Source organism: Buceros rhinoceros, unplaced genomic scaffold (genome assembly GCF_000710305.1).
Source record: "Buceros rhinoceros silvestris isolate BGI_N320 unplaced genomic scaffold, ASM71030v1 scaffold46881, whole genome shotgun sequence".
NCBI lineage: Eukaryota > Metazoa > Chordata > Aves > Bucerotiformes > Bucerotidae > Buceros > Buceros rhinoceros.
The window spans coordinates 33,002-44,755 of NW_010394549.1; the positions used below are offsets into that span (position 1 = coordinate 33,002).

Genomic DNA, 11,754 nt, shown 5'->3' on the forward strand with positions numbered 1-11,754 from the left:
AACAGTCTCCTCTGTGCTGAGAAGAACGCCAGCAATTTTTAGCTCACAGTATAGCTGTTTTGGGGAAGATTTGTAAGCATGTTATCAGAAGCTTAAAATGCTTTTATACTAAGAAGTGAAAAGAATGCATTCCTAGGTTGTACCTGGACTTCAGTTAACTGTGGAGATCAATTCTGATGAAAGTATTTGAAAATTTCGTAAATCTAGCGACATTAATGCCTGGGGTTTTTATTTTTTCTGTTCTTCTCCTTTATATTTATATGCCCAGTGTATTCCACTCTTTGTGGAGGCTGTTCTGGAGCGGTTAACGAGAGGAGTTAAAACAAGCGAGCTTCGTACCATGTGTCTTCAGGTTGCCATAGCTGCACTGTACTACAATCCTGACCTACTTCTGCACACCTTAGAGAACATCAGATTTCCACACAATCCTGAGCCCATCACTGCGCAGTTCATAAACCAGTGGATGAATGACACAGACTGTTTTCTTGGGCAAGTATTGTGGTTTTTCTTTTAAAAGTCCATGGGTTTGGGTTTTTTTTTTTTGTTGTTATTGTTGTTCGCTTCTGTTTCCACACCTAGTCATGCTGAAAGAGTCCTCATTCCTTCGTTAGTCTAAACAACAGTAATCCACACCAGGTCTAGTTGCTGCAATGCCAGTAGAGGCATCCATGTCTGTGTAACTGTTCTGGGTCTCTTGAGCTATGTCCAGAATTTTCTGCATTTTGAGGATACAAAGGTGCAATGCATATATTGCAGAATTCTTTTAAGTTCCTTAATGACAAGCTCTCTGCTTCTCCAGGAGATGGTCCACCATGCATTGAAGGTAATGTTCAGAGCTGACCAGCAGGATTTCAGCAAGATGTTAACATTTTTTCTGAAACACTGTATGTGTATTCTTTTATATTTTGTAAAGTATTTTTAACTGCTTTGTTAAAAAAGCGTTATCCTATCCAATGAATCCTGCATTCTCATTTTAGTCCCTGCAAGTTGTTGATATTTATCATTATGCCATTGGTGTACTGACTGTTTAGCATACTCCTGAACTTAAACTTCGTTCTAACCTCCCTTGAACATGTGTGTACACTGCACTAGTGTGCACTTGGACAGGAGCTGAACATTTGTAAAGTAAACGAAGGTGGGCAAAGCCTGTCATCACACAGCACAGCATGCAGTTGATGCTGGGCAGATGTGAAGTGTAGTACTTGGCAGTTAGTGCTTGCTTCTCAGCTGAGATGTGCTGTCTGACTTGTAAGATTCAAATCCAGTTAAGTGCAAATCAGACAGTCAGAGGTAGTTAACCTCTCACCTTTCTGCTATGAGTTCCATTTTGTTATTGAGGGGTGACTTCTGACTGCAGGTGTACAGATAGGCTTAAAACATGTTTTCTTTGTGTATAGTCTGTACCAATAGACCTAAGTGAAGTGTCAGGAGTGTTAGGAGTCATGCCATGAAAAAGCACAGGCCAAGACAGGCTGCTTCTGACCCATAGATGCATACCTTTTTTAGGTTGTCATTCTCTCCTACCTGTTTTTTAGTTTTGTATTTATCCAATATATATTGGACAGTGTGTATATATTTATCTAAATCTAAAGAAATCTCTAGAGGGTTTCTTCTAAGACAGTTTCTCCACTCCTCAGTCCAAATAGCTTTTTGCCATACCAGCTCTTATTTGAGTTAAACTTACCTGAACAGAATTACATACCATCTTGGTACAGCTGCCTTATTGCCTCAGTGCCCATCTTGAATTTAGAACTGTGTGGTGCGTTAGAGCACTGCATTACCTTTTTCATAACTGTAATAAGACAATGACTCCCAATAATTAATGACCAACTGGTTAATGTGGGTTTTGCTCTCAGTATCTGCTTTGCAGTATTTTTAAAACACACCCCAAATGTACATGGTAAAAATTGTTTTTCTCCCTCCTCTGTCCTAAGTACACAGTTTAGTGGGATGAGGATGAAAGCACAGTAGTTTGCAGAATTGCTGTGTAGACTACCTTATTTCAGGTCTTCAGGTTAATTCTGTCTGTTTTATTAGAATGAAAACCACTTGGAGATGCAAGAGAAATTGCCTGCTTTGGTGTATACAGGCTTTGTAGAGATTTCCCATTTGTATTTGAAGGTATTACTGTAGCAGTGTCTCCCTGGAGAAAAAAAACCCTAGAAGTATTAAATTAAATGGATAAAAAGTGGGGAAAAACATCTCATTCTAGAAAAACCAGACCATTCCTATTATCACAAGCATTCTGACTTTTACCTGCTGTGTGTACGAAAAGTCTACAGTACATCCTGTATCTTGACATAAGTACAGAGCTTGTCAGTTAGAGGGGTTACTTGAGTTGGTGACAAAAAAGGCATAAAGGACCCAATGTCCCTCATTTCTTTCGGAGTGCTAATGGCTGAAAAATGGTACCTTTAAGTCTACTTGTCCCACAACTTGTGGTAATATTCTCATTAATTACTGAAGTATTTTTATACCTACTGACTTTAGAAAAGAGCAAGATGTTTCAGGATTTTCATTGCACCAATTTTTTTTTTATGGCTGAAGCAAAGTTCTGGGATTCAGCTCTTTGTGCTGTTGTTTTTATTACTGCGTATCAAATGCTGAACACATTCAGAGACAGTAGGAAAGAAGATACTCCCTGCAGGTGGCAAGCTTGTCGTTGTTTTTTTAAAATAAATCAAAAATGAAAGAGACTTATAGCCTTAAACAAATTTCTCCTGGAGCTTTCAGTCAGAAACTAGTTAGATCCAGAGGGAAAAAATGCCGTAGATCTGACTAGGCTTCAACCTCAAGTACTCTTGCGAGCTACAGCTTAACTTTCAGTTCTTTTGTGTTGTTTTTCAAAAAGCATCAGCTATGGCAGCTACTGTTCAAGTAAATTCCTCAGAGCTGAGACAGAAGTTGACAAAGACTATGAAAGTGAAACATGGAGAACATGATGCTATTTTCTGCTCAGACTCTGCACTTGAATGGCAGCAAAAGATTAAAATGCATCTCTTTGATCTGTTGCTACCAGCAGTGAAACAAATATCTGTAATATTGCTTAAATCTGAAAATCAGTCTTCCTTCAGCGCTCTCTCCTCGGTATGTAGCATTCGGGTGTAGGGCTTTTGCTCTAGTACCGCTTGTCAGACACTGTGGTATGATGTAAGGGACTTCCTCCCTTTCCCTCAGGGCAGCACTGCTTCTAGAAGACCATTTGTTTTGGTAAGGATAGTACCGGTCATAATCTGAACAGCAGCCAGATAGTCATAAGCCTAACTGAACAGGAAAAGTCAGAAATGCAAACAAAATTTGGCTTTCTTGAAACCATTCCTTATGTCCACTCCTGCAGACCTTATGTTTTCATCAGGGAAGACAGCAGTGGGCAGCCTGATTTGTACAGTCCTTTTTATCACCAGCCATCATTCACTGCTGCTTTGGTTTACATTTAGATTGCTTTCCAGCAAGAGGCAATTTTAGGCTTTAATTCCGAATCTTTTGGAAGACTCACAGATCCTAGAGAAATTGGGAGATGATCAAAGTAGATCAATTTCCAGGTGTGAAGGACCTGGTGAATCTTACTGCCGTATCATTATCAGCTGTGCAAGAAATTCGTGACTTAGTGGTAACAGTGGCTCTTCAGGATGCTTTGTCCACACCCCTCTGTCATTATTCTGCTCCTGTGAAGTCTTAGTACCCCCAGATCCTGCTCTGCCAGCAGTAGGGTTGTGTGTGCCTGCCTGTTCTCAGACTAGAGCCAATGGTGTTTGCCAAAAGAAGGCAGTATTTCTTGAGCAGTACTTGTGAACACATGAGATAGATACATCTTTGGGGGGAAAAGCAGTTACAGTAATATAAGTAACTGTTCTTCCATGTTGTTAAAAATATGGAAACCGTTTAAAACTGACTAGAAATTTAGAATATTAAAAATGATCCTAGGAAGGAGAGCTCAGAACTCATTGTAAGACCATGTATAAATCCAGTATGTCATTGTCGATATTACATATCTGTGGATTTGTGCCCATAATGCCCATGTACCACATACCAGTATATTGTATTTATTTATTTCTAAATGTTTTCTACAATAATTGCAAACCAAAGAGCCATTTGTAGAAATATGTGTTCCCTTACTGCTTTCCACTTTTTCCTGGGCTTCTGAAATTTGGGTGAGTCTTCTGTGTGACTTGTGCTTACTCTCATACTAAAAATTCCTCTGTGGAAACTAGAGTGAAGGGAAAATCTAGTTTTCTTTAAAACTCCTTTTTTAGAAGCTGCGTAGAAGTTAAAGAGGTTAAATAGTTAGAAATCCTAGTTTTGTCAGAGTTGTATGTAAAATCCCAGACTTATAGTGGAAAACAGGGTTGGTTCCAGCTTTGCAACTTTTGAAGGAAATGGCTAATTATTTGTAGTTTGTCCAGGAACTGGGTTGATGTAATAGAAACCAACGTGATCCTCTCATAAAGGAGAACAGCAAACCGGTAAAGGAAGGGCTTAGTGATTTCCCTTTGAAATCCTTTCAGCTTGGTTTAAAATACAAAAGATTCTTAAGATCTTTTTGTCTTGTATTGGTAGAAAGTGTATTAGGAAGGAAAGGTCCTGCAGATTATGAAGACCACAGGCAGCTTGTTAAAAATGAACTTGCCTAAGAGTCGTGCATTGCACTGCCATACATTGTGCGCGTTGAGCGCTCCGGGCTTCACACACCCTTGAGGGAGCAAGCAGAGTCCGTGATTGTTAGGGAGTACTGTTGTGTGCTGCTGAGCAAAGAGGTGCGGATCTCGAAGCACAAAGCGCAGAAGGTTGCTGAAATAACAGGCCTTTTGATAGCAAAGGAACAGTCCTGAAACCATTCTGTGCTGTTACAGAAATATGTAAATGACAAAAAAGCCTGCTTTGCTTGTTCAGTCCTGTGTGTACTTGGTTCAGCTGGGGTGGAGTAGAATGCTGAACTTCAGGCAAAGCAGATGCTTATTGTGCTGTTTGTCTCCGCTGGCAGGTGGATGAAACAAGTCTCCTTCTGGCTCAGGTTTGCTAAGGATGGCTTAATGCCATCCTTTCTGCTGTCCTGCTGCGCTTTCTAATAACACGCATATTCTGAAGACATGTTAATTCTTAACAACTTCTCTGTTTAGAAGCTTGAAAATGGAGCATGACAAATATGCTGGGGTTTTGGCCAGTTGAGCTGGTTCCTGGTGATGACTCCCTTTTAAACAGCAATGCTTGATTCTTGCACTTTAGTTTGCTGTCAAGAAAAGATAATTAACTATGAAGCTAAGCCACTAATTACGAAGATATTTTACATTTTACTGTGTTCCAGTTTACAACTGACATTTTGTAACAATAGCTTTTTCAAATGTATTATGAAAGGTAGTGCCAAGTGTCATTAACTACTTTGGAGCATGTACACTGAAATTGCTTCAGTATACATTTGGGGCTTGAAGAAATTTCATAGATTCCCAGTGTCAAGATGAGGATAGAAGTCTTGGGCATAGATTACAGAGCTGTGGTCAAACTTGGATGAAGGTCCTGGTAGAAAGAGGAGGTACAGAAAGTTCGTATTTGCACTAAGGACGAGTCTCCCAAAAAACTATGCTTCATTCATGGGTACCATCATCTTTAGCTTGGATTTTGTTCTTGAGAGTGTTGGCATGAGAACAAGTGGTGAAGAGATTATTTTCAACATAGATAAACTGACAGGAGAAAGGAGTTTATTTTTGTGTGTGTGAATGCAGGCCCTGTTCCCCTGACTCAGTTTCCTTGGTTGATTTCCGTACCCTCTTTTGTCCCCCATTCCTTCTGGAAAGAAAGTATTGCAGTTAGCAGTGATGGAAGGATGCTCTTTGCTATTTGCATTTTGTTACATTTTTCAACACTTGTAATGGAGCAGCCAAACACAACATGACAAAGTGTGGTATTTGATCTGCTAGTTGACTTTGTTTTCCTTGGAAGGTCTTCTGTGATCGTAATGTTACTCATGGTCATATATAATTTATTGTCATTGTCAGTTCCTCTGAGAATGGAATCACTTCACTAGGCCCTAACAGGACTAACAATGTGGGAGGTGTAATGAAATCCCTCCAGGACCCCAGCCTTGTTTAAGTACATGTGAAGTTCAGAAAGCTGTGATACGTGATCACTTGTATTACTCAAAGAATATTATAGTTTGGTAGTATGTTATATGGGATCTTCAGTAACGAAATTATAAGCACTTTAAAAACTTTATTTCTATAGTAATATTTGAAGTGGTGGGTCGAGCTAACTGTTCCCCTGTAAGCTTTATTGCAGTCTGTTGTGCACATCTTACTAGTTTTTTCTCTCTCAACTTGTATCCTCTTCATTCCAAAATAAAACCGATTCAGTATTGGACATATTTACCAATAGTCTGGACGATGGCCATTTTATGGTAGCTCTGGAGGTTTGCTTGTTTTCTGTAGTTCTTGCTAAAACTTACTGCTGGAACTGCTTGTTCTGCAGAAGACTTGCACAGAAGCTGTCAGCATCAAATTCAATAGTTCAGAAAAAATGAGCTCCCCTCAAGGCCTCAATAGAAAATACCATAATGTTAAAGAAGACTTGAATACTACTGGTGTTTCCAGTAAGGGTATCTGCAGAGGCAGTTAGAGAATTTTTCCCTGTCTTGTTTGCAAATAACTTCTGTTTCTGGAAGTGAAAATCAATTCTTACTTTGAAGAGTATAGGCTTTTACCTAGTTTCCTGGCTGTGGTCACATAAAAATCTTTCTGCTACTAATTTAATGATTTTCTTTCCCTTCAGCTGTTTATAGTTTGTTTGTTTTACTGGACATCTACTCATTTGCAAGTTCCCTGTTTGAATATACTGCCAGTTATTCTTGATATGACGGAATTATTTCCCCGCTTTCAGTGGAGTTAGCGATGTGTCTCAAGTTAGTGTTGGAAAATCGGATGTATGATACAGCTATTCTGATGGACTATTAATTAACAGTACAGCTAGCCCTGTGGCACTCTGTAAATGCACCCTGCAATTCAGAGCATTCTTGCTTATTGTTACCCTTCACTAACAGTCTTTTTGCTGTTTTCAATCCCTGCGACAGTACTGGTATCAAAGCCAAGGCAAATTAATTTTCCATCCTATTTAATGATGTTAATCCCTATCAAATGCTTTACTAAAGGCAAGATATTTTACATAATTATTAAACAGTATTTATTTAGCATTACAAACTTTGCATTTGTTAATCACAAAGAGTTGTTACCAGTGCTCGAAAGATAGTAAATTGTTACTGGACAAATACTTCCCAGTGGGGACCTTGCCTTCTGAACAAAGGAAACAATGTGTTTAGGAGTTTTGAACATAGACTTTGAACATAGTCTCTGTGACATTGTCTTCTGCCATGTCAAGCACCAGGACTTTAATACTCTATACATACCCTTGCAGTGAAATTCTGTTTTTTTTTTCTAACAAGTGTGTGTTGTTTCAGACTCCATGACAGAAAGATGTGTATAATAGGACTGAGCATCCTAATGGAATTGCAGAACCGACCCCCTGCAGTGGATGCTGTGGCTGCCCAAATTGTCCCTTCAATCCTCCTCCTCTTCCTGGGCTTAAAACAAGTTTGCGCCTCACGAGAACTCACAGAACATGAGGATCATGCTAAAGATGAAAAACACGTTGCAGAAGATAATGGTAAAATCTCCCCTTTTCACATTGTGGATTTTGTCTGGATTTAATTTAAAGGGGGTAAGAGATTGCAGTTCATTTTTAAGACTCATTAGTCTGCTGAAAATAGCTCGGCTTACTGGGTGCTTGAAAGAATCATCTTAGGAATTGATTTTTCCTCCTAAAATGTCATCAAAATGTTCCAATGTTTCAACAGCTAACACTTTGTGAAAGGGTAGTATTGGTTTAAGAATACCAATAAAACTTGCAAGACCACTCTTCTGGGTTGTGAATGTGCTCTGCCTTCTCACATAGGCAGCAGGAGTTTGCCAGGACTGCACTGGTTCTATTCTTGATTCCTGGAAAGAAGCTGTTCCTAGTACCTAACTATACAAAAGACCTGTTTGGTTGAACTTCAAAGGGAATCCTAGCAAGTCGTCTTCATTCAAATGGAAAGTGTTTTGCAAAGAGGGGTTTGAGACAGCTGAGGTTCCTGGAGTAGACCGACCTGTGTCTACCAGAAGAAAAAAACATCAAAGAATACTTTATGGAGGGGATTGTGGGGAGTGAATTTTATGCAGCATGGCAGGCAGATATATGTGACTGTATTTGATTTGGAACAGAAGATAGATGGTTTGAGGTCTGAAAATTAGATTGGATGTAAACAGATTATGTAGTTCACTCAAATTTCACACATGATTGTTCTGTAATGGAATTAGAGAATTCTTCTCAATGCATAGGAATACAGTATGGAAGCAGCACAGTAGTTTTCAAATCTCTGTCCTGTGAGTCAGTCGCTGCTTGTTGCCGATGTAGTCATCTTTATTCTTTCTAAACTGTTAATACAGGAACTGAAGGACTGGAATTGAAGGGGGATTTTTTTTTAATCTTGATTATAATTCAGAAATATTTTTCCTTAAGTAAGAAATAGCAGTGTTTAGAATTACATGTTGGAGGTGCATTTAATTTGGGATGTAATAGTTGTTTCATAAGCAGTGTGGAAGGTAAAGCTAAGTGGAAGATGCTATTTTAAGTTTATTCAAATAAAGGAGGACATTGAAGAGTAGCTGGCAGATGTCTGGTCTACATCTGGTTTTCTCTTTGTTTTGTGTCCATTTCTGAAGACTATGCAAGTCTCTATTTGTTTGCAGTATGCAAAAGCACAGCAATGGAACACTGCGTCAAAGACACATTTCCTCAAAATTTTGTGAGCCTATAATTGCACAATGACTGCATAAATGAAAGACAAAAAAAAGATGGCAGTTTCCCATTCCCCAGGTGTGCTTAGAAACAAAAGTTTAGCTGATCTTGAATGTAGGGAACATTTCAACAGCATCATTTTTCCAATTCTAAGATTTTTGGGGACAGAGTGTTAACAGAGGGTCCCCTTTCCCTCCAAAATCTAGATTTATTAATTGTTCTTCATTCATAAGTCATTGTTTCCTTGTATTTTTAAAAATCTGTTCTACAAAAGACATTGACGCTTTTGCAGAAGAGATACCGAGTGATGAGGAGGAGACAAATGAAGTGAGTCAGGTGATGCAAGAGAACCATGATGGAGGAGGAGGTGGTGGAGATGAAGAGGATGAAGATGATGATGATGATGACTGGGATGAAGATGCATTGGAAGAGACTGCCCTTGAAGGGTTTGGCACACCTCTTGACCTTGAAAATGGTGTCGATGAATACCAGTTTTTTACACAAGCACTTTTAGGTAGGTGTTCGCTATTTGACAGAATGATACAACATGATGAAATAGTTTGGAAATGTTTATGATTATCACCAGGAAAAAAACATTTTCTTTGTTATGACTAATAATTTAGGTTATTGAAATTGGAAAATGTGATCTTGCTTTCTAATGTTAGTACCAAGATTTTTTGGCCTACAAGTACCGCAAAAAAACAAATGATAGCAAATACAGCCACAAATTCTCTTCATGTTCTCTTTCAGAACTTTTCAATCGCGGCATAAATAAGTGGGACTCAGTCACTAGAGGGACTTCTATATAGAGAAATATTTGCCACTTTCTAGATGTTAAAAGTCATAATAGAGAAATTTTCTCCCTTTTCCATTTAACTAATCCTGCTGCTTTTACTTTCAGTGGTGTTTTTATATTTAGTTTTAAATTGGAAGATTCACTTAATCATTGGCCATGAATAATGGCAACATGGTTAACTTTCTGTTTCAGAAAGCAGGAGGTGTAATTAGGTTCCCCAAAATGGATTGCCTCTGTTACAGTGAGGGTTCTGTGCTAAGAAAACTGACAGGGATACTGAACCTGTTTTGCAGTGCAAATGCTGTTTTAAAACCAACCAGGGATTCCACGTGTTTCATTTTGCTCATCTGAAATCAACTTGCAATGTAACCTGATAATCACTTTTTATCCATTCCTGTTTTGACAGCGGTGCAGAGCCGAGATGCAGCCTGGTACCATTTGCTGACAGCACCCTTGAGTGAGGATCAGAAGAAACAGTTGCAGGAAATTTATACATTAGCGGAACACCGGCGAAATGCCGCAGGTGAGTCACTTCTCTGGGGCCATTTTATCTGTTTCAGGGATGTTGGAACTGCATCTTAATCTGTAACAACAGAGGGAATAAACCTCTGTGCTAATTAACATTTCCTGAGAAGCGTGACTAGGTTATCGAGTTTATATTATCCCTTGCCTGTAAGTGTGTATTAGTCAGAGAGATTACTGTTGCTTCTAATTAATTGCCTTCTCGTTGACACGTGCTGCTGTTTGAACAGGGAGTGAACTAGTTTTGCACAATCTGACATTTGAAATGAAGAGCAAATTAAAGTAATCTCTAGCTGTCAGCCATGCATTTGGTAAGATTACTATAGGTTATTTTGTGTTTAATAGTTTTGTAACTTTTTAACCAGTAAGTGTAAGATTTTGGATGTTTAGAAAGCCTGCATCGTGGAAAATAAATTTAGATTTAATCAAAAAGCACATAGAATAGCTACTCTGAGTCTGTAGAGGATTAATTTCTCTACCGTTTTCTACCGTTGTAGTGGTGTGTGCATTTATACATTTGGAGAAAGTCTGAGTGTAATTTATTACTGTCACTCCATTTAGGGAATGATATTTTACTCAGGGGAGAGTTTTTTCCACAACTTTGCTTTCTTGCCTGAGCTGTATTGTCTCTGGCAAAAGCCTTCTCCATAGGCTTTCATATCCTTTCCCTTCTTTGAATTCCAGAGACTAAGACAATAGAACAACAAAGTGGCTACACATTTGACAACAAAGGACTGATCACAGCGTTTAACTTTGCTGGAAGTACTCCTGGTGGCAACTGAAGGATCACCTACAAAGGTCAATGGGAAGGGTCTCATCATTACATTTTCTTGAAATCACCGTGACTTCTGAGTGATAGGGGAGGGTAATTTAATGCTGCTGAAGGTTTCCTAGAAATTAGCAGTGTGCTTCCCCCACCAGAATGCTTTTTCTAACCAGCTACTGTAATGTACAAATTATTGTGGTGATTTTCTAATTTGATGGACTGAAAGGAAACACTTGTCCTCAAGGAACCTGAATGACTGGGAGGGGCCAGGCTGCATCTAATTGAGTTGCACTTCTCAGGTTTTTGCTGTGCAGAATTGATAGATTCATATGGATAACAGTGCCTTCTGTTGTACATGGATTGCCTGAACAAATGGATTTTGGAGTGCATTATAATTTTTTAAGTGTAAGGACATTTCTTGATACACTGTAAGCCTTGGTTCCATGTTTTCCAGTTATCTGCTTTTTACTACTCTGTTTAATTGTTCATTGGTTGCACACACATTGCTGGATTCAGAATATTAGCTCATCTTCCCTGTTTGGTGCAGACCAAATGTGTAGAGGGAGGTTGGTTGTTGGAGTTGCAAAGCATACAGTGGTTACATCAAAGGGTCTTAACAAAACTGCATATTTTCCCTTGACGCAGTAGTCTTAAATTATTTCTCTTCGCCATGAAATCAACTCACTTGATTTATGATGGCACGCATGGCAAGTGGTTACCCTAAATCTGCTTTGATATTGCCTCCTGCCTGGACAAGTGGTGTGGCCCTCACTTGCAGATGTTCTACATGACAACTTTTTATTTCCCCCATTTTTGATGGATATTGGTTTTTACTTGGGATTCTATAAAC

General features: G+C 38.9%; 1 protein-coding gene across 1 annotated transcript in view; it reads left to right on the top strand.

Annotated features, from left to right (window-relative positions):
• The window catches only part of IPO8 (importin 8), a gene marked incomplete at its 5' end in the record, with an annotated part of 36,640 nt that extends 25,096 nt beyond the window's left edge, over window positions 1–11,544 (top strand). The window contains 5 exons of the mRNA XM_010145240.1: window positions 269–489; window positions 7,442–7,647; window positions 9,113–9,334; window positions 10,023–10,139; window positions 10,823–11,544. Coding sequence (XP_010143542.1) covers window positions 269–489; window positions 7,442–7,647; window positions 9,113–9,334; window positions 10,023–10,139; window positions 10,823–10,920 — 864 coding nt within the window. The remainder of the gene's footprint in view (window positions 1–268; window positions 490–7,441; window positions 7,648–9,112; window positions 9,335–10,022; window positions 10,140–10,822) is intronic.
• Window positions 11,545–11,754: the final 210 nt, after the last annotated feature.